Below are 27,616 nucleotides of genomic sequence, written 5' to 3' on the forward strand. Positions count from 1 at the left end.
ACCACACAACTCAGGCCATACGCAGAGAAAAAAAGAATCAGTATTGTTCTTCTGGTGCTGACATGACAGACTGTAAATAGTCCACGTTGACCTTTACTCTCGATTCAAAGAAAGAACCCTATGAACTTTTCAAAGAGAAGAGGCATTTACTGTTTTTGTCTTACTGGTTTAGACAATATATTTGTAAGAGAAACCCTATAGTTTATTTATGTCATATGACAAAATGTATTAAGTGTCCTTAAAATTCTGAGGATTGTATTATATTTATACTTTTGATAACAAGCTTGTTCATTTTTCACTGACCATTTACTGTTAATGTACTGTCTTGATCCATACATCATGCTGGATAATAAAATGTATTTGAATTTACAAGGCCGTTATGCTTGAATTCATATCCTTGTAAATGAGTCTGGGGACAAAACTGATAAACATAAATATTTTCAGTCAGCCCTTTCAAAGCACTTTTAAATAAATATAAAGAGTTATCAGAAAGATGTGCTCCAGAAGGACCAAGTTCAAATGACAGCTGACAACTGTAATGATAATTGAGCTGTATGCATTAACATCAGATCTTGACATTGGGACATTGACATCAAGTCTCAAGTCAAATCTGCTGGAGGGAGTCTCAAGTCTTCATAATCAAAATAAAATACAAAAAATAAAAAATTAGCTCAGCTGAGACCAAGTCCTAACCATGCATATGCCTAATAATTAAATATTCAAAGTGTGAGACAAGGTAAATAAAAGTATGAATGGCCATATTTTGATGCACACAACCAGGGATGTGATTGACTCTGAACCCACATACATTCAGCTTGACTGTCTTCTAACAATCATAATCATATACGATAAAAACAGTGCTGATGCTCATTATTAAGGGACGTATACAGTAAATCTTTAAATATTAATGCATACTACACTGATCCAGTTTGTAGTATCAACGTGGTGGAAGATGCATTGTGTAAGGACAAAGAAGTGAAATATCAAAACAGTGGATGTGATGTTTGGGGTCTCATGAACAAGTTGGTTGTAGTTACACAACTCCGTCACTAGATGGCAGAAGTCTATGATATGAACTGTGGCAGACAGTCATTTGTTTACACTCGTTGCAATGGCGACCATCACTGAACTGAAGTGCGGTAAGCGCTCTCTATCATTCGTAATTTTGTCTACTTATTATATTCTTAAATCAAGCGAGAGATCATTTTACTACACGCGTTAATCAAATTGCACATAGCACTGACTAGCTAAGTTAACGTTAGCTTAACCACAACAACATGACGTCCTTGTGTGTATGTGTCTCCATTCAAAAATCAAACAATTTTGATAGCTAAGTGACCCTAGTTGTCAACAAATTGACACATTAAAGTGGCTCAATGCTTTCTTAAATACTAAAATCTACATTTCAGTTCGGCTTATATAGACTCAACCTATGTACCTTATAATTCTAAGTTTTCACACTGCTCGTCAACCTTACAGTAACCTAGCCTAGTTAACATTAGCAAGCTAGCTAGCTAGGTTAGTTTTGACCGAAGATGATTGTTGGAATAAATGGTAAAGTACATTTATTGAAATCCAGACAGTTTGAATAACCGATTTAAAGAGGGTTAGGGTTGGTTCTGCTACGATATTGAGTCATATTTGAAGAGGTCTATATCTTTGTCAACAAGTATGGAAACATTAAACTCGCAAATTAATGTGGTGTACGGCAAATATTAGGAAAAAAACGCCAGTTTGGGCAAACGTTAACTTAAGTAATTAGCTGAATATACTAAGATACCACAACGCTACGTAAGCTCCCAGTCATATGGTCGAACAGTCAGTTAACAAACCTAATACCTGACTTCATTTTAATGCATTAAAACCTGAACATTTTAGCCGTGAGGGAAACGCTGGAGTCCCGTGGTGTGCTGGGCCAGCTGAAGGCTCGTATCCGGGCAGAGGTGTTCAGCGCCCTGGATGACCAGCGTGAACCTCGTCCTCCGCTGTCCCACGAAAACCTGCTCATCAACGAGCTCATCCGGGAGTACCTGGAGTTCAACAAGTACAGATACACAGCCTCAGTACTGACAGCAGGTGGGTGTAAAGATACCACAGATATCGTGATGCACTCATGTACCACATTTACTGTGTCACGCAAATGATTTGCGTTTTGGGAATATGCCCTTCAGAAGCGTATTGGACTGAACATTTTATGGTCAATGAGTAAAAACAATAGCAATTTTTTTTAAAGTAGAGAAATGTTTTCATGCGAAAGCAGGAGTATTATACTCTTGGTTGGATTTCAGATTCCAGCTGCAAGTGCACAGCTTCTAAACTCAGCTCTGTTTGTTTTCTCAGAGTCGGGCCAACCTGAAGTTCCCTTGGACAGACAGTTCCTGGCGAATGAGCTGAAAGTCACAGAGGATATGAGCTCCAAGTCTGTGTAAGTTCAGTACGCTCTGCTATCCAACACAATGTTCAAATATTTACTGAACTCTCTGGGGCTGTGATCAGTTACGGGATAATAATTTCAAAAGCTCTGTGAATCACCACCATCATCATACTACCATCTTGAAATACCTAAAATTTCATCATTTCAGCTTGTTCCCTCCGCTGCTCTGGAAAAACATGACTGTGTTGTGAAATACAACATTTCTCTAGGGGGTCTTAGTTGAGCACACATGGCTCAGCAGATGAATCTTTTCCTATTACATATCTCTGTGTACCATCAGGGAAAACATAAAAAGACATCATTAAAATAATTATTGGTGAGTCATTTGGATAGAGCATGTACCAATGTGACCATAATGACCTGGGTTTGATTATCTGGTCCAGGACTTTATCAGTCAACCCATTTTCTCTCAGTCACACTCCAAAAAAATGTTAATCACTGAATATATTTTTTCACATTTTACTTTCCAGACCTCTTCTCTATGGGTTGGTGTGCCACTTTGTGAACAGCAGTGATAATGGTGGAAAGGTGTTTCTCCGGGGTGCCTCTCTGCCAGCTGGCATGAGTGCCAGCAACACAGTACCTGGACCTGATGCCTAAAAGTTAGCTGACACAGCATGGACTTAAAAGACGCTTTTACACTCCAATAGATGATCTGATTGTTGTTGGATTTTAGTGACATACTCTTCTCCATAGTTTTTCACTGTGTTCTCACCTGAGTGTAACCTATAGGCATTACAGCATTTGAATTGCTTTGTACTGCAAGTTGCCAATGATCCCAGATGGCCTTGTTTTGTTTAAGTTTTTAATATCTGGCTTTACCAATAAGTTTATCATCAGTCATGGTGGTACTGCCAGCAATAATCCATATTGCTTGTTCTCGCAATAATTCAAGGAAAAAGTTGAAATAACATTCATTATTTAAATTCACAAATGTTTGATACTTTTATATTGTCTTTTAGCTGTTGAAAAATAAATGTTTTATATTTATACGCTACATTGAATCAGTTATTTGTTGAAGTGCGATTTTACTGGCTACCACATGGTGGCAGCCTCACCAAAGATAAAGCTTGAGACTGCTGCTGCCAGAGGACTGAATAGTGAGTTTGTTGTAACCTGCTGAAACCTCATAGTGCATAAAAACAGGGTACTCTAATTTCATATATTGTGCTTACAGTGATCTTACTGCTTACATTGTCAGTTCAACAGTATGAGCATATGGAGTTAACTTTTTATGTGAAACTTTTGTAAACTTAAAAGTGTATTGCCTGCAATCAGAACTGTATTTGTAAGTGCAGCACATACTTTTGAGCATTTGCTTTATGCAGTTTTCATCACCATACAGTTAAAATAGTGCTGAATAACCTGCGCCTGAAGGATTTCTAAATTGACATTCAGTTGCTTTCCTGTGATTGTTTTAACATTTTGGCACTCATTGTGTTGGTCTGTGCAGCCAAACCCACCCATGTTGCCCCTGCACCCTTGCCTTTGAGTTGGTCTAAGATATATTTTCCTATCCTACTTGACCCTTGTGTGTCTGTAATAGTCAGATACCTCGTGGTTATTAAGACGTTTTATCTTGATCTCACATCCCTGATAAACCATTTTTATGCTGAGTTGAATGGGACATCCTCCAGATTTATTTATGTAGCTTATTCACCTCTTTTGCAGCTTAGGAACCTTATGACCTCCTTAATGCCTATGATAACAATATTAAAGTTATATTAACTGTGCAGCAAAGGAAAGAGGGTCCTTCCTTTGATTTTGGCAAGTCATACAAGTTACACCAACACCTTCATTCAACTGAAATATATACACAATAAAGAAACAACAAGACAAACAAAGAACAACCACAATATGTAGACTCCCACACGCAAACATCTACTGCAACAAGCCCAAACTCTGCATTTCACTTCCTTTCTCACCATTTAAGGGAACTTGACGTTCTTATCTCACACGGCTTAAAGCCCCGACTTTCTGGAACTGATTATTTACGGGGGCCAGCCATTTATTTCTCAGCCTGATTACTGATGCTGGACACTGAGCTGCACCTCTTCTACCATCTGTAACGTAATGTCTAATTCATTAAATAAGTCATATTTTTAGGTTTTAGAAGTGTATTTACTCTGTCTCCTCTGCCAAATCTGCATCTCTCATTCTTCATTGTAGAGGCTTTGATAGATGAGATCATAATTCTGAAATTAGTTTGTTGAAAGAATGAGGTCAAAATATGTGGCACACGGTGTATTTTGCTGAATTTACCTGTGCCTGTGATGGAGCGAGTAGCTATAAAGATGAAATGTAAACATTTACAATCAGCTCAGATTGTAAAGTACACTTAACATTATGCTGTGTCATAATTTATTGCTTCTTATTCCCATTACACACGATAATGTGTTGAAAAGAGTCACAGCAAGCCTCATCTGGGACATTGGGAGTCGTTTTCTTGGAGCAAACCTTTCTTGCCCTTAAAGGCTGTGGCCCTGAGGCTCCCAGTTTATTGGCACCACATATGAGTGTTCCTCTTGAAAATGGCTATATAAGCGGAGGAAGTTGAACAATGGCACATGATTGTTCAATTGGCAGTTTGCCCTATAATAGGTAACATTTCTCCTCCACTGTATAAATGAGTTGTGTGTAAAAGAGACAGCTGTATAAATACTATTGGATCCAGTGGTCTTTTGACTGCAGCAGAGTGAACTGATGTTTGCCCCTGGGCTCAAATTAGAATGCAATTGCATTCCACGAGGGTCAAACATATCCATAAACATATTTTCTCTCCAATAGACGGCCATCTATGGACATGAGGGTGGAGAAAAACATTAAACATACTGTATGTAAGAGACCTCTGCATTACAGTTCATGTTTTTATTGTATAGTTATTTTACAACATTGTGTTTAAGTACAGTCCACATATATGCTGTTTTTGTCATTGTGGCTGGTTTGGTCGTGAGTGGTGAACTGTATAAATGTGAGTCATGCAACTTAAGTCATTTGTTGCAAACATGTAGTTGCAATTTCTTTTAATATAATGCCTCCTCCCCTCCTCATCTCTGCCGACTTTTCATAGGTTTATTTATTGCTCTGAGGGATCACTTAGAGATTATTCTCCATCTCAGACAGACCAGAGGGAGGACGAATGTTTTGGCCAAAGTTTAGGCTCGACTCACTTTGTCAGCACACGGTGCCCCCATACTTCCACTTCAAGTTTTTTAGGTTCCTGTCCTCCCTCCTCCTGGCATGGATCACCGTACATTGCATTAAAGAGAAATATAGATGTGACCTTTTCTCTGACAGCGGTGAAAGAGTAACGATCTTGTAATATACCTGTGGGGATCAGCATAGACTGCAACGTAGGGACACAAAGTTCAAAAACCATCTGACTGTGTCTGTATTTAATCAGATCAAGAGCAGGAAATATTTCATACTTCAACAAGAGAAACATCTTACTTATTATAAATATTAATATACTGTGTAGTCTTCCTCTTGGACTGACAGCATATTCCCTTGTTGCCTTGGTGTACTGTAAACCATGAACCATTTGTCTGTCACAGCTAACTACAGGTAAAGAAACAACTTTGTTTGTTTGAACAATGCTATTGCTGCTGGACCATATTTAGTCACTGGGGCTCGGGGTGCTTGCTTGTGCTTGACTTTGAAAGTAACACAGAAAGCTGCCGAGATTCCATACAGACCCCACTGTCCTTATATGGCACACACTGCAACCTCTCTGTTCAGTGTATCTGCTGCTTCGTCTCCCGCTCTCCTCCTCCTCCTCCTCCTCCTCCTCCCCGTCTCGTTCTCCATCCCTCCCTTTGCCTTGTGTCTCTCCCTGTCTCTCCATGAGTTTTTCATCCCTAGTTTCTCCTTCGTTAACGCCACCCCGCCTCCTTGATGTTGGCCAGAGGAAGCCCTGAGGTCCTCCATGTTGGTCTTTGGTCTGTCATCAGATTTCACACACACACACACACACACACACCAGTGCAGTGCTGTGGCTGTCTGGCACAAAACAGGCCCCGGCTATCAACCAGCAGCTTGATTTATTGGAGCAAATAGATCGGTGTCCTTATATAGGAAGTTCCATTGGATAGAAGCTGGAAACAGGAGGGATGGAGGGGGGTAGGGCTGTTTGTGAAAGTGGAATGCGATGTGCGTAAGATAGAGGACACATGTGTGGGATGTACACACACACACACACAGAAAGCCTCACATTCATTATGTGAATTATGAGTTATGTATTGGGGGGGAATCTCTTGGAGTGGTTTCAGTAAAGGGGGATTCCTGTGCTGGGAACAGCTTGCCTTATGAGGAGTGGGAGCAGATTGCATAATCTGTAAACCTTACAGGGTGCGGGACTGTTGGGACTTTATTTTTAGTGGTTGTGTCTCCATCATATAATTGTGATGCCTTTTTAGTTTTTTTTTTACTGAATATTTTGCCTGAGATGTTGTATACTGTATGATGCTGAGCACAGCAAAAAAAAAAAAGACTATAGACACTAACACTGAAAGTACAGTATGCACCGTGATTCACAGTTTTTGATGAGATATACTTTCAACTCAACAGGGAAAAATGTACAACCTCACCTGTGAGGGGAAAAAAATACTCATTAGGCCTTTTCCCCAGAAGACATTTTGGCATCAGAAAAAGCACAGGTGTAAATAATAACATTAACGATGGCTGGATTCCATTCTGCATGCTGTCACACTGTGGCTTACTGGGGCACTTAAATACAACAGAGTCCTCGTTAATGTTATTAGTAACACCTGTGCTCTTCCTACCATGAAAAATCTAAATGTCTGCCGTGAAGAAACTACTACTATTTCAAGTAAAAGTCCTGCATTCAAAATGCTACACAAGTAAAAGTGGGAAAGTATTAGCAGCAAAATGTATCAAATGTACCAACAGTTCCCATTAAACAGCAGAGTGAACCCCGCTGTGTAATGTTAGTTATATATTTGATTATTTGATTATTATTACTGATGCATTAACATGTAAGCAGCATTTTAATGTTGTAGTGGCTCATGGTGAAGCTTATTTTAATAACTGCTACACACAAAAACACATTATATTTCATGGTTTTATGATACACTTTGCAAGTCAAATATTAATCTAGGAGGTAATAACTTTGGCATATGTAGTAGCATAAAATGGAAAATAAAGTGCAAATACCTCAACTTTCTTTTTTTCAGTTGGTACATTCTACAGCTGCCATACGGAATTGACATTGTTTCCTCTTTAATAGTATTGACTTTTTCCATTGTTATCAACATTTTATCAGCAGCACTCTCTACTCCATTCACATCCCCTTTATTCACATCCTGCGACTCTTGAAGCCGCAGTGCGCATGTCCTCTGCCTCCTGCCCCGCTCATGGATGCTGCCTGCAGCTGGACGATGCTGGAAGAGGAGGAGGGCCAGCTCGTGCAGCTCCACCCTCGCGCTACAGTGCGTAGTTGAAATGGTAAGGCTCTTAATTTGACGGGGGTCATTTGGACTGTTGGTTTTTTGGAGTACCTCGTCAACGCCGGCAGCTCCAAACGATAACTTTCCAAACCCGAAGCTCCCATCAACGCATATTTCTTCACATCATGTAAGTATTATATTTAGTGTAGACTCGTTTTACGACTGCTGATGCTGTAAGTTGGTGCACTTGTCATCCCTCTCACACTTTGCTGATGGAACTTTAATGTTACTTTACATGAAAAATAAATATAAAACTATAAAAAGGACTAGCTTTAGCTCATTAGTTAGCTTACATTTTTGACAGTGTGCCTTTGTTTGCATTTGCATCGATTCTTTTAGGTACTCATTGAAGACCATTTGGGTCCCAGACAGGTGCTCGGGTCTACAGTACTGTATGTACTGAGTTTATTAGTACTTGTCATTTGTACAGAACTACATTTGTGTATTTAATATAGTGTATTAGACAGTGAACTGGTTGTTAAACACTGTCAAAATCATGCTGCTTTCAGGGCACCGCGCTGCAGAATGTAGTAAGGAAGTGAGGGGAAGTTCAGTCTGAATATCTCAGTAAAGAAACAGGCAGGACTCTAACCATGGAGTTTCCTGTTCCCCAAATATGGTTGTATAAAGCTGCTTGTCTGTCAGACTGTTGTGGCTGAAGATGCAGACACTATAGTGAGAAGTGAGTCCTGACGGTTTTCTCACACGTCACCAATGAAATCTCTCAGTGATGGTTTTGAAGGAGTTTTTTTTTTACCTTTCTTGATAGACTGATTTCATTTCATTGTTTGTCCTCTCCACATGGACATTAACGACTAGTTCAGTGATATCCACATTCATGTCGCCCAGTCTGCATATGAAATGTTCATTTTCCCAAAGAAACACTAGCATTATCCTCATTTAACTTCATTACACTGACAAGGACTTCTACTACCCAGAAAGCACACTGACAGGGTTGCTCACCAGACCATGATAAACTGATTCAGGCACAGATGCCCACAGTGTGCCAAAATGCCTTGATAAAGAATGTTTGTGCTGTAAGCTGAACGCCTTAGACTTCATCATTTTTAACATCAAGGCATCTCTGAAAGAGGAGGAAGTTGTGTGATGAGAGTTTATTTGGCTGCCACATTTGTATTTAAATGGACAGTTCTGCAGAGACCAAGTAGGACCTTTTCTCTAACGGGACAAAACAAGAGTCATCATTAGTCTATTTTAGTCCCCATGATTGAATTATTTTCATGCTGTAATCCTCATCATCGTACAAAGGCATGGAAATGTGTCAGGGTTTTATTAACAAGATGATAGCAGGGAGAATGTTTGTGAAACAGCCAAGAGAGGAAATGAGTAAAATCATTCACAGGCCCTGCAGGTCGACCTCCTTCACTGACAAATAGAAAGGTCACTTAGTCTCCTGGGTGACATTTCCACTTGTTTATTATTATTCTAAATTGAGACTCTAAAATAAAGTAATTGTTATTGGACACATCATAGGTTTGCATAGGTTTTTTTTCTTCTCAGCGTTGCTGTGATATGTGTAAGAACTGTGGCCAACATCTAGTGATAGTGACGGAGTTGATCATCTTAACAGAAATGTGATACTGCTTTGAGTTGATGATTTGCTCTGAACTAAGTAGGTCATTGAGTCTGCGTGCTGCATAGGGTGTTCCTGTGTTACTGTGAGTTAAAATTGAAGTGATCTTTTCAGTAATTTATGGTATGACTGTGAACACATGAATTATAATGGAGAATGGGTCGCTTAGTCTCATGGCAAATGATGCATGTGGTGACACACAGAGCCTTGCGATGGCTGTGAGCCCTTGTCATCCTTTGAATTCCCAGTAAGTCTTAATCAACCGGTTATCTTGTCGACCCCACTTCAGACAGCTGTCTTCAAGATACACTGGGTGGGTACAAAGCTGTGTTGACACAACAGAGAGAGAGAGAGAGAGAGAGAGAGAGAGAGAGAGAGAAGGAAAGGTATTAAGCCACAGTGGTGAGGGAAGTTAAAGGGGGTGAGAAGGAGGACCTTCATTGGCTGCGTACATAGCAAACAGGAGGGGGAGTGTCAGGAAAAGTCTGTTTACTTTTATCTGCAGAAATAGCTGATCATCAAAGCATCAGCTGGTCCCTTCCTTGTTTCCTCAGAACTATGCGCGGCTCACTGGACTTATCCGCCGGCTCTGCAATTTCTGACAAATAGGAAGTGTCTCTCTGTGTCTCCAGTTAATATTTATGCAATAACTTTCAGTAGTTTCTGGGTGGTTTGGTTTGGCTGGTCCCTGGGGTACATTTATAGGCTTTCTCAGGAGGCTCAGTGGCTTTTTTACATAGTTCCCACTCAATTAAAGTGTGTGCCAGTCTCAGTGTGCAGAGGGATGGAGAGGGGGTGCAGTGACAGCCTGTGCATAGGAGTGACTCATTGTCTGTGATTCAGGAACCAGTAAGTTTAATGCTCTGTAGTTCAGAGGCCAATCTAATTTGCCACATCATGATAGGGTTTAAGTGTGTTGGACTCACTGGACCAATTTAGTTTGGTGGCAGATTCAGACATAATAGTGCAGAACAAGTTAGGTTCAGGTTTTCTGCACCTATTCCTGTTTGCATTTCACAGTGCCTCCCACTGCAGGTACTACTCCCAGACATGGCTGAGTTCCACACACTTGTTCATAATTGAGCCACTGCCCATTGCATTTAAAAATGTATGCCGCTAGGGGCCCATTTGTAGCATGATTGTTAAAACCCCGGGCCCCCCTCAGACTCTCTGCCTCGCTGTTATCATTTTGGAGTAAACGACAAGGCCAGCAAGAGACATACTATTCCCTATATGGGCTTTGTTTGGGAGTTCACTTGCCTTGCTGTTTAGGTCCGCAGAAAAAAGTCCTGCTCCAAAGAAGGGGCCCATATATGGTCATCACAGCACGAGACTGAAGCCTCCTCGCAGAGAGACAGGGAGGGAGAGAGGGAGAGACGGAGGGGGAAAGACATGGAAAAAATGGATGTTGTCAATTAAGCACTGATTTAATGATTGAGTATGAGTAAATGCCGGTGAGCATTAATGGTTTTTAGATATTTCAGATAAAGCTGTTGACAAAATGTACCGGCCTTTGTTATATATTTGAGTTAATTAGTATCAATTTCCCAGCCTCAATCTTTTCTATCTAAATTAGGGAGGGGAATTGTTTGTGCGTCTCCCTTGTGGCGTGTGTGAAAGTGTGGGGTCGAGGGGGGGTGGGGTGGAGGTCTGTGAGAATGACTGCACTCTGGAACTCCCCGATGGATGAAGCATGTTAACTCTTTGAGTTACAATCACAGGCAGGAGGCATCTTTAGTCGTACTCATCACTTACTGCAGCGTTGAGTTAACCCTGTGCAAAAAGCGATTACTAGCTGCAGGGTTTTTTATTTATCAGTGATGTGTATTATAAAGTTTGAGTTGTGAAATGTTTCTCTACAATATTGTAATGTTGACATTCTGTTGAAACCTAATGTCTTTCTCTCTCATGTTTATTTATTTCCTGCCTTGCTTTGTTCCCTCTTGCCTCTGTTCTTTCCTTCATTAGTTCCTTCCTTCCTTACTTACTTTCCACCTCCCTTCTGTCTTGGCTTCCTTTATCGTTGGCTCTTTTCTGACGTTTATTTGTTCCCCCCAACAGTTGGCCCTCCACCCTAAACCAAGATGTCCAAGAAGGCCCCAAGCGAGGACGAGAAGTTCCTCTTTGTTGACAAAGACTTCCTGAACAGCCCCATGGCTCAGGCTGACTGGTCGGCCAAGAAGCTGGTGTGGATCCCGTCGGAGAGGCATGGCTTCGAGGCGGCCAGTGTCAAGGAGGAGCACGGCGACGAGGTGCTGGTGGAGCTGGCTGACAATGGCAAGAAGGTGACGGTGAACAAGGATGACATCCAGAAGATGAACCCGCCCAAGTTCAGCAAGGTGGAGGACATGGCTGAGCTCACCTGCCTGAACGAGGCCTCCGTGTTGCACAATATCCGCGAGAGGTACTTCTCTGGCCTTATTTATGTAAGTATACAGTAAAAACATGTAAATATATCCACAATCCTTTACTGACACCCTACCAACGTGTAACTACACACAGATGTTTGTATTTATATATTTGAGTACTTTCTTTCAACTTGATTCCCTAACCAATAATCCTAATTTGAACCTAATCTTCTAATCCTAACTACAATATAGGAATAAATATTTATTTAAATACTGTCTCTAATAAACCTCTTTTTTGCGGATTTTTACAGTATTTTATTATTATTATTATTGCTTTCTATCCCTGACTTGTTGAAGTCCTCCCAATTATAGAAATACAAGAAAACACACTTTTTTCCCACACTTGCTCGTCTTCCTCGTTGTCTTTTCTCTCAGACGTACTCTGGCCTGTTCTGTGTGGTGGTGAACCCCTATAAAATGCTGCCCATTTACTCGGAGAAGATCATTGACATGTACAAAGGGAAGAAACGACATGAAGTCCCCCCTCATATCTACTCCATCACTGATAACGCCTACAGAAACATGATGCAAGGTAGGATGTTTCCGCTTTGTGGCGGTCCTTCTTTGTGGAGTTCCTGATATCCCAGTGTTTGAAATATAAGGTTTCAAATTAAATATATGAATGATATCAAACTGAGGCAAGTGATTTCTGACTAACTGAAGCATGTGCTGGTAGCTTTAAAAGCTTGAGCTGTGATATCGACTGTCTTGCTTTTTGATGGCAGCTGGCAACATCTAGCTCTGTCATGTTGCGGTTAATAAAAACTGGCCAGTGCTCTCAGGCTGATAGTTTCAAATGCAGAACTGTGTTTATTTTTATGTACAGTCCAAAATCAACCTCGTAGCTCCACCTGTCTGCTGTAAGTTCATTACAAAGTTGGTAATGAACTTGGTTACAGAGTATAAAAAAATAATCAAATCTAGAAGGGTGTGTTTTATGGCCTATTTGAGAGTCAGCGTCTTGTAGAGGTGACGATAGTGTCCTTGTCAGAGTCGTGCTTACAGTAAATGGCTTTTGGATAACCCTGCAGTGGCACGACTTCAGAGCAGCTGGTTTCCCACAGAATCTGTTTTGCGTGCTTCCAGGGGGTCGTGCCCACTGGACTCCATGTTGACGTGAGGATGTTCTCTCAGAGGAGTTGACATCTGGATTGAGAGATGGGTGGAGGGCAGTAAAACATTTCCTGTTTCAGCAGCCTCTGCTTCCTCATTCAAATCTTCTAAATGTGTTTCCCCCCCCCCCCTTTTGGTCAGTGTAAATACAGAATTCGAATCCGAATCAGAAATACTTTATTGATCCCGGATACAATTATACAAATACCAAAAACTATGTCTTGTGTGAGAAAGGAGAGTTTAAAGGTCCTATTAAACGGGTTTGAGATTGTACTTCTCTCCTTTGGTTTGATGAGTTTCCCAGTGAAGCAGGATGTTTTGACAGGACTTACAGTAAAGTTAGGAAGTAATTGTTTAGAGAGTTCGCAAAAAAAGTGAGATTATCCAGTCTTCCAAAACCATACCACCCAACCTCTCTGTCTGCACAGAAAGCTGCCAAAACTAATAGTGTAGTAGTTGCAGACGTCAAATACACACCTCAAACTGATGATAATGCTGCTAATTCCAGCTAGCCAGCTAATAACGGACATGACAGACGAGATTGGATTGATCACTCCAAAATCAATGGTCAGATTCTCCTGAATGTAATTTTTGGATTGATTGATTTACACTACACAAGAAGAGATTGGGATAATTAGATGTAGAAGTATCTTAAAAAATGTTTACCATATATATGGCACACATCCTTATAGATATAGCAAAAGAAACGGTCCAGGGATATAAGATAACAACGGGGAAAAGGCTTCGACTCATGGGGCTTTTATTGAGAATGTAAAGACAGCATAAAGAAGAACAAACTCTTAAGTGCTTCTCAGGTCACTTATCTTTCCATCACATGCCCATGATTTCATTTTTACATAAAATAGCCACATAACAAACACTCAAGTTTGCTATTTGGTCAATTTGGCATCCATGATAACTCATGTAATCACAGATGGATACTTTTACTACCTACCTACCTACTGTGAGCCTCATGCTGCCTCTCTAGTCAAATGGACAGTACTAGTGGAAATGCTCATGAGCACTGAAACTGATATAACTGCTCACTCATTTATGTCACTCAGTCAGAATAATATGACCAGAAGAAAAACATAAACTCACTTTTTCAATATACTATATCAATATACTTCGTCAACTCAGTTCTCTCTAGTATTTCACCGTCAAATGAATGCACATTCCTAGTTTGAGAAAAACACATTATTATGCACTCCACACTGATCATTGATCTAATACACTGGAATATGTTGTTGCTACCTACTGTACTGATGTTGGCACTTCCCGGTCATCTTAAGTATTTTAGCTACATCACACAAGCTATGCAGGTGCCTCTAGAAACACTATGAAAGCTAACTTTTGAGCCTCAAGTTCTATTTTTAGGTGGTCTCTTAAGTTAATGTCTCTGTATTTTAAGGGAATTGATACCTTAACTGGTGCTAACATCTGGAAACTCCTAGAAATGACTGATTGATGATGAGTGATCAGATTGAATGTTGAAGATTGTGTTAAATTTGCTGAATTATTTTGCCATTATAAATATCCTAAATCTCTTCTGATTTTAACAATGCAGCTGTCACTAATGTATGTGTACATTGGAGGATTTTAAGTTCCACCAGACCGGTACACAGGAAATTATTGTATTTACCGCTACAGCTATGGTGTGTAAACATGGTGTCACAAGTAAACAAGAAGGGGCAGGATTGATGTGTTTGTGTGGGTGTTTGGATTACACTCCTTTAGCTCATCCCTCCAGAACAACCTGTGCAGCTGCAACTTGGAGACCATTTTCAGATTATGGGAGAATTACACACTTGTTACCACCCAGGACACCATGTGTGCATAAAAAAATAGTGTGTTTTGATTTGCCGCATTTATTTCAGACTAAACAAATCAGACGTTTGCGTAGGCTCATGATATTTGAAATGACAACTGACATTTAAGATCGTGGACCACCCATTCAGTTTTAAAATGTAAAACAAGGCTTTAAAAAAGTTAGTCTTACTGCAGTATACATGTTTTTATGAGTTCTCAAATACCAAGAGGGCGAGACTAAAACTGTACATCTATGAATCCCATTTGAGCCTTTATTGTATAATATTGTGGCATGCAGGGAGTTGTTATTGTTGATGCATTAGTGGGATTTCCCATGAAGTCATGTCTAATGATGTGCGTTAGTATGAACAGTTCACATGCTAGAGTGGAAGTGGTGCATAACTACAGCAAATCCAGATAACTCTCTCTAAGCTTTGAAACATTCTTCCTGCAGTCTTGGCTGAAATCCCATTTCTCCAAAATCGTGCCTCAGCCTTTTGATGTCCAGCAGATAAAAATGTGAAATTCCCGCAGGGAGTTTACTGTCCCCTGAAATGTCTCACTGCAGAAGATGACTGATGTGTTGTCTTCTGTGCACACAGTGTATTTGTAGTGATAGGCGCAAAGACATTGACATTCCCATGTAATCAGATTTTGGGTTTTACTTTACATGACTGAATCAGTGTCACAAAAATATTCCTGATATTTTGCAGTGGCAACAAAAACTCTGTCTTTGCTCTTGTTTTTGGATCTTTTACAAAAGCTCACAACTCTGGCCACCTTTCTCTCTCCATCTGCCTTAATTAGGAAGTGCAGAGAGGGAACAGGCTGCATTTTGTGTGTGTATGTAAGGAGTGGAACCAGTGGAACAGCAGCCAAAGTCAAACAGAGAAACAGCATCCGTGCTAGTTTACAGTTCACTGTAACTGTGTGTGTGTGTGTGTGTGTGTGTGTGTGTGTGTGATTGTCCTGCACACACACACACACACACACACACACAGTGATAAATCACAGTATGAAAACGATGACGCTGCTCATGAATGATGCTCTTCACTGTATGAAGATGAAGAATTGTTGGTAAACGGTCTGTGTTGTGTCTTTTTCCCACATTTTTGCAGTAGAGCTTCGGGGTGTCATTTACTAAAAGGTTTCATGTCGAAAACTGACAGCAAAGTTATCTTTTCTTTCTGCAGTAAGGGAGTACCACTCCCCCAGGGGTGGTTTGTATTGAAGGATACAGTTACAGAATAGCCTTACATGGACTCTCCCAGCAGTATTTTTAGAGACATTATAATGACTCATTGCTCAGCACATTCAGAGTTGATTTTCATGGTTAAAAATCAAAGTATTTGTGGGAGTTACATGTTTCTTTAGGCACGAGGGGGCCTCTGCAGATCACACAGCCTCCTCTAAGGTTTGAACTGAGTCCCAGCTGGTGTCTTAAGTTCAGCACGAGATTGATCTTTGTTCCTGGAGAAAGGCTTGTGGTTTCACATGTGGTATGTACAGTAGTGTGCTGAGCTATTGTGCATGACTGTACACATATCCTCAGGGCGGATGTAGAGCTTGTAATACATAATAACAGTTACATATTTGTACTTTGGTTATTGCAGATTCCTTTGGTTTACCACATCATTTTTATGCCTAAGTGATCCAGACACTCACATACTGTATATTTGTGAATGAGCCATAAAATGTGTCTAACAATATAAACTTTCTTTGTTTCTGCAGATCGTGAGGACCAGTCCATTCTCTGCACGTAAGTCAAAATCTGTCACCTCCAAACTCATCCGTTATCGTCTTTCCTAGACGTCACATTAATGCTAGAAGGAAGGCTGCATGTGTATATGTGTGGAAGAACAGTTACATAATGCTTGTGTAAACACAGTTAGTTAAACAAATGAGATACCTCTCTGGTCTCTCAGCACTCAGCCTCAACCAGCAAGAAATCATTCATAATATAACAGATGTTTTGCTGGCTAGAGGCAGAATGCTTTAGTTTGTCGGGTTAAGTTGCAGCGAATTGTGTTGTGTTCAAATGGAGCCAAACTGGATCAGCGTTAATGCGTTCGCAGCGGTCCCAGAGGGCTGTGGCCTCTCTCTCCTCGCAGACCCTCGGTCAGGAAGTATGCCCTGCATCCTGATGGGAGAACCAGATTAGATCTCCAAATGTTTGGGCTCCATTTTGTTTGTTTATTTTTTTTTCAAACTAATTATTGAGAACTTTGACTGGGGCATCAGGCACCCAGGGACAAACGGCCTCCTTTTGTCTGGCAGTGAAAGCCTAATCTTTGGACTGACCTGAACTTTACTTAAACTCACAGACAAAAAAGTTATTTAACTAATTAATCCATTTTTCGTCTCGTGTTTTTGTGGCCTAATAGGCTTTGCATTTTGTATAAAGGTTGTATGTATGCTGAGGTCATTCAATTCACAGTTTTTGTATTCCTTGCTTTTTCTAGGAACTATTGCCACTTAAGCTGCTGTCTACAAATTCATTTTCCACTCTCACATACTCTACATCCCACTGGCTTGTGTTCTATGTTTATCTCTGTCCACTTCCACTAAAAATGTACTGCATGCTTACGTCATCGGGATAACTTCGGAGAGGGAGGACTTTTATGCACTAAATCAAACAAGTACAGCAAAAATAAAACACACATACCATTGTGCACCTTAAATGGACCTACAGTGTAATGTGTTCCTCTTCCACTGAGTCCACTACAGTCATTTAAATTGGCTGATTTGTGTCAAAGAGCTGGTACAGTTTAACAGACATATTGCAGTATTTCCAAGCACCTTTGCTGCTCAGCATCCAGTGGTCCCAGTGAAGGAAATGAAAGGAACGCCTCTCCCCCATCAAGGCTCTAAATTGACAGTACTGATGCCAGGATGCAGCAAATTCTTTGATCACATCAGACCATTTCCTCAACGATCAAGCTTTCTTTTATCTGAGGGAAACTTTGGAAAAAGTTTGGTAGTATTTACCCCTGCCATGAAGATGTAGACACTAATGTGAGAAAACGCACATGAAGCATTATTTAAAACTGTTTAAAGTGGTAAACTGGAAGTTACATTAGAGCTTACATGTAAAGTGTGGAACCTCACTCAGGTCCACACAGTCACTTGAAGGTTTCAGTTTGAGCTACAGCTGGTCTCAGCCTCAGCAGGCCTCTGGATCCATATATGGTAGAAACGTTTCTGGTGCGATACATGGAATGTCATGTGTGACACTCTGCTCCTGCATGTGTGTGTGTGTGCACGTGTTTAACTACACTGTATGCTCTTTGGCACTATTGTTTTTACAGCAATCCATCATAGAGGCCTTTCGTCTTAATAGTTTTAGTAGTATTTGTTAATATGGAGTCATGGGAGACTTGTGTAACTGTGATTTTAGGGATTTCCTGTTCGCTTTTAAGGATTACATGCTTCTGCATTGACATAGAAAAGTCAACACTTTTCAGATTTAACCAGATCAAGAAGATCAAGGTGGCAGCAAGGCTGTTTTAATGTCACTATGGTACATTATAGGAGGCAAATTATGACAAAATGCACAGTGTGGCAGAGTTGGGATTTCTGGCATATAACTCCAGCAACACTTGCTCTTTTTTTGACCTCTTCAAATTATGGCAGCATCTGTTACTCAAGATAAATTATTTATTTGTATTATTATCATTATAACACAAGGACTAAAGGACAAACAAACCAACGTAAAACAACATCTTTTAATAACTACTGGCTTCATTTCCAATATCTGACCTAAATCTCTCTTTAAACCTAACTTTATTAATTTTCGGAGTCAATGAAAATTATGTTAATAATCTATTCTATCTATTCTCTCTAAAAATATAACAAAATTGAAGTGACACCTCTCTAATACAGTGTCAACAGAAATGTAAACATGCATTGCAGAGCTGCTGTACTGGATTGCATTAGCGTTTACAGGGGTTTCTACTGTATTCTTGGTCACTGAGTGTATTCTAGTGATTATAATCCTCAAATTCCTCTACACAGTAGCAATGATATGCCATGAGAAATTGCTGGGAGCCCACTAAATCCATTCTTGAGATGTTGACATTTCATCTCAGCAGGGTCACCAGTTTCCTTGTTCTAATATTCATTGTGTGTGTGTGTGTGTGTGTGTGTGTGTGTGTGTGTGTGTGTGTGTGTGTGTGACAAACTGGACTGATAGTGGCCATAAAGTGGCAGGATGTTGCTGAAGAGTGCAGATTCACAACATTTTCTGGCCCTGCTGAGGGCTCGGATGCATCACATGTATTAATGGAGGAATCCCCTTGATGTAGCTCTCTAGACTGTAGGATAAAGAGAGGATAAGTGTTTACAACAACTGTTGTTCGCAACTTTGTGTGTAACTCGTTAAAACATAAAGTATAAGTATAAAGTATTGCCTCCACAGACAACAAGGTTGCACACTTGTAGACAGTTAAATCAAAGAATGATTTCTGTTTTTCACATTTGTTTTTAGTAGAAAAGTCTTATGATATTCAATATTTTAAAGGGCAAAAGCAAAGATTTCATAAAATCCTAATTAAACATAGTAACACATCTGAATATTAGCAACATGGTATCTCTGGCGAAATACGATCGCATCCATTCAAATAATTATATGATGGCGAGAGAAACTTGTATTGATGGTCAGCAGGACGAGACAGTTTGATAGACCATCTGGAGGAGAAACTAACACTAGAATTCATTCTGCACGAACAGTTCCCCACAGTAGGAGCCTGGATGTCATATGTCCTTACCAAACCTGAACAGGACAGAGTAATTAGATTCCTCTCAGGGCTGCCAAGCCCTAACACAGGGAGCATCCCATGCCTTTTATGGACCCCATGTCTGAGGATGTGTCTGTGTGCTGGACTGCTGGCTGGTGGCTCTGGTATCGTTCATCTTTGTCTTTCTAAGTAACCGAGATCATTTTGTGGAAGTGGAATGTGTTCTTGCTTCTGTTTGGAAAAGTTTGAGTTATACATTTCTTAGGTGTTTTAAAAGTAAAAGACAGTACATCTTTTACTTTTAGGTCTCTGACTAGTTTGAGGGAATCTATCATTTAACTCCTAATAACTTGTAAATGTCATAAGAGGTTTCTTCCAACTATGCACACACTGATTTTGTTGTCACTACGTGTCAGGCCACTAGTTCTGTGCTGCTTACAGGCAGTCAATTATTCAAAGGAATAAATCAACATTTTATGAGATACACTTATTTGTTTTCTTGCAGCGAGTTAGATGAGAGGAATGTCATGACATTCATGTCTGTGCAGTAAATATGAAGCTCCAGCCAGCAGCCTGTTAGCTTAGCATAGCATAAAGGCTGGAAATGGGGAAAAATCAAGCCAGGCCTAGCCTTATGGGTAAGGTGCATAACACCTTTGTTGCACTTCACACACCCTTCTCTCTCGCCCCATGTTTCCTGTCTGTCTCTTCACTGTCTAGTATCAAATACAGGCAGAAATGCCAAGAAAAATCTTTAAAAAAACAGCCAGCCTTACTGTTCCCTCTTGTTTCAAACTAGTCCTCAAAAGCTCCACAATAAGTAGAAGTGGAGAGGGTTCATTTTCCAATTCTAAAATCACATTTTCCCCTAGATAGGAATGGATTATGAACCTGATAGTTTGGAAAAGGATCTGGAAATACAGGGATCAGTAGACAGACTGAAGAATAACATTATGCTTTGTGTCAGACGTTGGTGCAGTTTTCTCTGCTGCACATGATTTCCATTCAATTAAACTGGGTTATTGAACTGTGAACTGTGAGTACCTGTCAGTGCTGCTTATCATCTTGTTCTCTCTCATTCCCTTTCACTATCTCTCCTCGACATCTTTTAATCCCCTTCTCGCTTTTTCCTCTCTAGCGGGGAGTCTGGTGCTGGGAAGACGGAGAACACCAAGAAGGTCATCCAGTATCTGGCTGTTGTGGCCTCCTCACATAAAGGCAAGAAGGACAGCAGTGCTGTAAGTATCCGTGTGAAGAAATCATGTTGTATGAAAAGTTCGTATCTATCAGCCAGTTCCCTCACTCTTCAACATATGTAGGGAACTGCCCAGTTTAATCCTGTATATCGCCATTTCCTCCAAATAGCAACAATCAGGATCACAGTTTGCCTACGTGAGTAAAGGGGGATGCCTGGAGTGTGTTTTTGTGTGTGGTGTTTGTGTGTGTTCCTTCTTTAGGTTAGACGTAGTGCATGAAGGAAGTATCACTGAGTTACTCAAAAAAATGTTTTCTGTTTGTAATTATTTTTCTTACACCGAGGGTCAAGATCCTGAATCTGACTGTTCTTGAGTTAGAAGGTGTTTATCCTAACATCCGTCATTTCTGTGTCTTACCCAACAAGAGCTGACTTAGACTGCATGACCATCATCATAGTGCTGACTCGCAGCCACTCGAATGTTCAGTGAAGGACGTGTAGTGTTGCATACTCCTGAACTGGTTTATCATGTTGAGTTTTGTGTCATCCATCTTCTTATGAACACCCTCTCACTGCCGGCGGAGATGAGATCGGAGCCTCTCTGGCAGTGAAAGGGTCTCTCATAGATCAAAGAGCACAGTGTGAGCATGCCCATCTCCTGTTCTTATCTATCAAACACAGACCTCCCCCCTCTTCCCCTCCCCTCCCCTCCCCTGCTCCTCATCCTCCCACCTGCCATGTGCCCTGAGGTGCGGCATTTGGCTGTCTTGTCCAGTAGCGTTTACTGGACCATGTGGTGTTTGTAAAAACACCCATGTCGTGAGGCTGTATGGACTTTTCAACACCCTCTGCAAGCCTTGATTTAAAAACTCTCAGACAGGATCACGCCTGAGTAAGATGACGTCCCGGCTCCTGCCTAGATGTTGATGGTTTGTGGTGTTGCCCTGGCGTTGGTGTAGGTATCAGAAGGATTCATTCGTGGGTCAAAGCAATGCTTTCCTTTGTCACTGACCCTCAGTGTCTTTCCCCCAGAGGAAACGCTGAACTGTATTCTGTCCTCAGTAAGACCTGGAGGCTCCCATGGACCTCGCCTGAACAGAAATAGCATTGGGTCGATCTCTTTTCTCTGCTCTCACTTTCTCTCCTCCTCAGGCACTCTTTCACTCAGCCAACTGCTCCTTAGCTCTCTGCTCGAGTCTTTTATTTAAACTGTATCTTCAGAACAATCCTATTTATCAGCGGTCACTTTTCTTGCCATTTTGCTGTGCTCTATTTCTCTTCTTTTCTCTCCTTTCTTTCTTTCCCCCAGTGACTTAAGTGACAAGACCCTCCTCTCTGCTCTGCCAACTCTGAACTGCACCTCTTCAGCTGGTCTGTATCTTTCCTGTTTTTCTTAAAAAAGACTTTTGACGACTCTATTAGACTTTTTTTTTGTCAAATTACTGCCTTGTTTTTTAAATTAAATTGAGTTATAACTCGAAAACAAGCTTGGTGAATATACACAAGCTAGCAAATGTCTGAACATGTCCGTCATAAATCTTCAATATCGTTTTCATCTCACCATCTTCATGGCTTTAGCTCGTTTACAGGGAAGCTGAAGGGAGTGTTCTTAAGCAAGAGAGTATTTAAGGTAGAGATCTGCAACACCTGACCTTGATGCTAGGCTGACACAGACCCCTTTGATCAGGTGGATTAGCTCGATGCAGAGTGACAGGGTGTCTGCCCCATTTACCGACCATCGGCCGGCTCCACCCACCGGTCTGCAGGCCCTGCAGTCACGCTGGAGGCAAATCGCAGCTGTTTGTGGATCAGAATCATTTTAATTTGCAGACACTTTGAATGCAAAGTCTTTGGCAGGATTCATCAAAGGTTTTGTAATGTTAACATCATTCGGATGCCTCACCTGACCCAATATAACCTCACTCTTCCATCTCCCTCTCTGTTTCCACATCATCAACAACAGCTCCTCCTCTTTTGAACAATTTCTCTCAAAACCGATGGAGAAGTCTGTAGGTCATGTGTTACGTAACATACTGACGAAAGTAAAAGAAGATTAATAAGGAATTATGTTATCATCTTACAGATGGTTATAGATTTACCTGTCAGGTTATTTATTGATCACTAAGGAGTTGATTTGATTATTTTTCAGCCAGTTAAGTCCTTCATTTTGTCAGTGATAATATTCTGATGAACCTTCCCACTCCATGCCCACCCTGAACCACTTCATCCCCACCGATCACCGCCTACTGCACCCCACCTCCAGCCACCAATTAGTGTATCATAGTGATGTTTGTGTGTATCACTGTTGTCACTAGGGGGAGCTGGAGAAGCAGCTCCTGCAGGCCAATCCCATCCTGGAGGCCTTCGGAAATGCAAAGACCATCAAAAATGACAACTCCTCCCGATTTGTGAGTTTGCTATTTTCTAAAAGTAGAAGTAGTTTTGATGTTTTGTTTCTGATATAATATGATTCTTTAGGACAATGCATGTTTTGTTTCTCACACCCTTTCATCCTGAAACATTTTCTTTCCTTTTCTCTCTCACAGGGTAAATTCATCCGTATCAACTTTGATGTGACCGGCTACATTGTTGGAGCCAATATTGAGACTTGTATCCTATTTTCTTGTTGTGTGAATAGTTTTTGAAAAAACGCAAAAACGCACATTCATGAGGGAATTCAAAGACTCAATATTTTCTTCAGCTTTAGTTTAGTTTAGTTAGAATTTGACCTCAGTTATTGAATATTTGCTTGATGTTTGTGTGTGCTGCCAATTTCATGTGACAACAGTTTCTGTGATGTGCACTACAGATTATTATTCTTATTTATTTGTCTTTTTATAGCAGATTAGACAAAAAATGGCATTGAACTCTGACTTTCATATGGGGCTGAACAGAGGTTTATATGCTAAACCCTCTCAGAGCACAGAGTGTGTATGTATTCTTTAACAACTGAAACTCTCAGACCTGCTGGAGAAGTCTCGCTGTATCAGACAAGCAAAGACAGAAAGAGCTTTTCACATCTTCTACTACATGATTGCCGGTGCCAAGGACAAAGTCTGTGGTGAGTTAAAACCTACTGCTTTTCTCTCCTCCATAACTGCAGGTTAACACATCATCACCGTCATGTGAAGGTCTCACATTTCTCAGATCAAAACTTACAAAGAGAAAATAAAGTCAGTCTTTGTTTCAGATTGATTGTCATGCAAAAGTCTTTTTTAGGCCATAAGGTTTGTAGATTTTCCTCAACTCATCAAGGTTCATGTAATCCTTCTACTGATGTTAAAATATTGAAGCTGAGAAAAAGTGCTCCTGTGCGTTGCTCACCAATATTGGTATTCTATGGCGGCAATTCATTCAGAGAATACTGACCAGAGCTATGATGATAAGTCACAAGCTGTTTAACGTTGTGTGTTATATTTTCAGAGGAGCTTCTTCTGGAGCCCTTCAGTAATTACCGCTTCCTGAGCGCGGGCCACGTTCAGATCACCGGCCAGCAAGACGATGAGATGTATGAAGAGACCATGGAGGCCATGAAGATCATGGGCCTCACCGACGAGGACAGAATCGGTACCAGTGCTTGGCGAGTGTAGGATAGGCTGCTTGGAGTGGGACTAAGTGAGGTTGCTGTTATGTCTGTTATATCCCTGTGTTTCAGATATCCTGAAGGTGTGCTCCACAGTCATGCAGCTGGGAAACATTGAGTTCAAGAAAGAGAGGAACCAGGAACAGGCTACTATGCCAGACAACACCGGTTAGACACCACAACTATTAGACACTTGTTACCATATGGTTATCAACTTTTACCAATTTCACAAATATAAAATTCACTTCACCTTGTTTTTATCTACAGCAGTGAAACAAACTATAGAAAAAGAAAAAGAAAAAACACACTTGTGTTAAGTGTACCAACATATTTCTTCTCTCTCTAGCGGCCCAGAAGGTGTGTCACCTGCAGGGCATCAATGTGACAGACTTCACCCGAGCCATCCTCACTCCTCGAATCAAAGTGGGCAGAGAGGTGGTGCAGAAGGCACAGACCAAAGAGCAGGTACTCCAGGGAGTGCACTGTGTGAAAGAACAATAAAACAAATACTGCATTGAATGAACACTTCCCAAGCCTGTCATCTCAATCAACTTCATCGCTCTGATCTCTCATCAGATATTTTCTGCGTGTGTGTATTTGTTAGGCGGACTTTGCCATCGAAGCCCTGGCTAAAGCTGTGTTTGAGCGACTGTTCCGCTGGATCCTGGCCCGAGTCAACAAGGCCCTGGACAAGACCAAACGCCAGGGGGCCTCCTTCCTGGGAATCCTCGACATTGCCGGCTTTGAGATCTTTGAGGTATGGACATGTTGATCGCTGATGAGTCAGAAACCAATAAGCTGTTGTGTAGCTTATTAAACACAAAAGACAAACATTTCCATGCATGATTCTGCATGCATCTTCAGTTCAGTTTCTTGGTTGTTTCAGGACAACTCCTTTGAGCAGCTGTGCATCAACTACACCAATGAGAAGCTGCAGCAGCTCTTCAACCACACCATGTTCATCCTGGAGCAGGAGGAGTACCAGAGGGAGGGCATCGAGTGGAACTTCATCGACTTCGGCCTTGACCTGCAGCCCTGCATTGAGCTCATTGAGAGACCTGTGAGTGGCCTTGTCACAATAAAAGCACAATGTGATTTAAACACACTTCATTCATAGGTCAAGCCAAGTAAGTTCTCCCGCCTAGCGCAGATATTTTGTGATTTCGATTTATATGATGTGTCTAAATTAGAATTCTGGTCAGACTTAGTAATCACGGCATATTCTCTGCAGAACAACCCTCCAGGCATCCTGGCCCTGCTGGATGAGGAGTGCTGGTTCCCCAAAGCTACAGACATCTCCTTCGTGGAGAAACTCATGAACACACAAGGGAACCATGTGAAATTCGCCAAACCTAAACAGCTGAAAGACAAGACAGAGTTTTCTATTTTACATTATGCCGGGAAGGTGAGTATGAGGGGACATGTATAATATGATAAAAGCATGATATGGTATCCCTTGTTGAGGACAGCACGTTCGTATACTCTCATGTTGAGTTATAATTTGGGTAACATTAAAAACAATTGCTGTGATGATTGCTGACAATTTGAGAAAAACAAAGATGTGTCAGTGAAGCTTAAATAACATTGATGTTGTTTTGTTTGTAGGTGGACTATAACGCCACATCCTGGTTGACGAAGAACATGGACCCTCTAAATGACAACGTCACAGCGCTGCTCAGCAACTCCTCCAGCCAGTTTGTGCAAGACCTCTGGAAAGATAGTGAGATGTTACCAACAATGGGTTTTATACATACATTATATATAAAAAGATTTATCAATGAGGATCAGTTACAACCAATTTCCTATTTAGAACGTGCATAGGAAACATGTTAACGTACTAAATCAATAAATTAACTTTTTGGTGAAGCAAAACAAAAATTTACAATAGGATCCAAACACATTGGATCCAGCGCGCTTGGACCATTCTAAGTTGAGCAAAAACACTGTTTTTGCCATTAACATAATGATGTGTTGTCTATTTCAGCGGACAGAGTGGTGGGTCTTGACACAATAGCCAAGATGTCAGACACCTCCATGCCAAGCGGCTCAAAGACCAAGAAGGGAATGTTCCGCACGGTGGGACAACTCTACAAGGAGTCTCTGACCAAACTTATGACCACACTGCACAACACCCAGCCCAACTTCGTCAGATGCATCATCCCCAACCACGAGAAGAGGGTAAAGAAAAGAACAATGCTATTAACACTAGTGTCTCTTATGACAAAGCTCCTTTCAGGATGTCGTCTATATGACACTTTGAGAAAAAAGTCAGTATCTAAGGTGTTAAAATAACAAGTCATGTTGTTTTAGAGGAGGGCAGCTGTCATCTGTCTAAATGTGTTGGCCTCTGCGGAAGACTGGTGATCTGTCCAGGGTGCACTTAGTCTCTCTAGCTCCCTGTAACCCTGAAGGATAACCAGTTCAGATATGGAAGTATGTTTTGAAAGAAAATCCAGCACTTTCTTCTGTTGCCAAATTGCACAATCACACTGATATTTGCTTTTCTGACTGTTACATTGACAGCATGTATTCCTGAAGACATGACATAAATCATATAACATAAAAAACAAATATCCATATAATGCAGTAGCTATTCAGTATTGAGTGAAAACTAAAATCCCGTTCTCCATAGGCAGGGAAGCTGGATGCTCACCTGGTCCTGGAGCAGCTGAGGTGTAACGGCGTGTTGGAGGGGATCAGGATCTGCCGACAAGGATTTCCCAACAGAATCGTCTTCCAGGAGTTCCGCCAGCGGTGAGTCTGATCTGAAGAGACTCATTAACTTATAAAGTGCTGCTAGAGGTTATAGTATTTCTGTAAACCTTTCTCACATACTAAACATGACATGTCTCCCTCTGATAGTTATGAGATCCTGGCTGCTAGCGCTATCCCCAAAGGTTTCATGGATGGCAAACAAGCCTGTTGCATCATGGTAAACACATGAGTTCAAAATTCCCATCCACAATAATAATAATACTCATACCCTGTGAGAGCCTCCTTTTTCTCACTGATCTCCCGTCTGTGCAGATCAAGCATCTGGACTTGGACCCCAACCTGTACAGGATTGGACAGAGTAAGATCTTCTTCCGCACAGGAGTGCTGGCCCAGCTGGAGGAGGAGAGAGATCTGAAGATCACTGTGATCATCATTGCTTTCCAGGCCCAGGCGAGAGGCTTCCTGGCCAGAAAGTATGAATATACAAGCCTAACCTCATATACTTCACCCTCTAATGTCTGTTACACTGTTCAAAAGTTCAGTTCATCAAATTACATGGCATCT

At 41.0% G+C, this 27,616-nt stretch overlaps 2 protein-coding genes across 4 annotated transcripts in view; both read left to right on the forward strand.

The window, feature by feature from the left end:
* The first annotated feature begins 1,078 nt into the window (after positions 1-1,078).
* On the forward strand, positions 1,079-3,323 carry cep20 (centrosomal protein 20). The gene is made up of 4 exons (XM_070924258.1): positions 1,079-1,139; positions 1,879-2,076; positions 2,341-2,425; positions 2,905-3,323. The coding sequence occupies exons 1-4, from the start codon at positions 1,112-1,114 to the stop codon at positions 3,032-3,034; spliced, it is 441 nt and encodes a 146-aa protein (XP_070780359.1). The 5' UTR covers positions 1,079-1,111; the 3' UTR covers positions 3,035-3,323.
* Positions 3,324-7,931: 4,608 nt separating this feature from the next.
* myh11a (myosin, heavy chain 11a, smooth muscle) overlaps positions 7,932-27,616 on the forward strand; it is a 28,310-nt gene continuing 8,625 nt past the window's right edge. For 2 of the 3 annotated variants that reach the window (XM_070916563.1, XM_070916571.1), the window contains exons 1-19: positions 7,932-8,026; positions 11,555-11,919; positions 12,277-12,433; positions 16,555-16,582; positions 20,698-20,797; positions 23,070-23,162; positions 23,301-23,364; positions 23,717-23,815; positions 24,178-24,321; positions 24,410-24,505; positions 24,684-24,802; positions 24,942-25,094; positions 25,224-25,397; positions 25,569-25,742; positions 25,943-26,057; positions 26,322-26,515; positions 26,970-27,091; positions 27,200-27,269; positions 27,365-27,525. In XM_070916563.1, the coding sequence (XP_070772664.1) occupies positions 11,578-11,919; positions 12,277-12,433; positions 16,555-16,582; positions 20,698-20,797; positions 23,070-23,162; positions 23,301-23,364; positions 23,717-23,815; positions 24,178-24,321; positions 24,410-24,505; positions 24,684-24,802; positions 24,942-25,094; positions 25,224-25,397; positions 25,569-25,742; positions 25,943-26,057; positions 26,322-26,515; positions 26,970-27,091; positions 27,200-27,269; positions 27,365-27,525 (2,405 nt within the window). In that variant the 5' untranslated portion in view covers positions 7,932-8,026; positions 11,555-11,577. Of the gene's footprint in view, positions 8,027-11,554; positions 11,920-12,276; positions 12,434-16,554; positions 16,583-20,697; positions 20,798-20,924; positions 20,952-23,069; positions 23,163-23,300; positions 23,365-23,716; positions 23,816-24,177; positions 24,322-24,409; positions 24,506-24,683; positions 24,803-24,941; positions 25,095-25,223; positions 25,398-25,568; positions 25,743-25,942; positions 26,058-26,321; positions 26,516-26,969; positions 27,092-27,199; positions 27,270-27,364; positions 27,526-27,616 lie in introns of all 3 variants that reach the window. The other variant, XM_070916558.1, reaches the window with a different exon arrangement.

Source organism: Enoplosus armatus, chromosome 2 (genome assembly GCF_043641665.1).
Source record: "Enoplosus armatus isolate fEnoArm2 chromosome 2, fEnoArm2.hap1, whole genome shotgun sequence".
Taxonomy (NCBI): Eukaryota; Metazoa; Chordata; class Actinopteri; order Centrarchiformes; family Enoplosidae; genus Enoplosus; species Enoplosus armatus.

Bases quoted from the DNA above. Each gene is read 5' to 3' on its own strand.
- cep20 (XM_070924258.1), top strand. From the start codon at position 1,112: ATGGCGACCATCACTGAACTGAAGTGCG. The intron at 1,140-1,878 runs GTAAGCGCTCTC...TGAACATTTTAG, and splicing joins CATCACTGAACTGAAGTGCG to CCGTGAGGGAAACGCTGGAG. The intron at 2,426-2,904 runs GTAAGTTCAGTA...TTTACTTTCCAG, and splicing joins GATATGAGCTCCAAGTCTGT to ACCTCTTCTCTATGGGTTGG.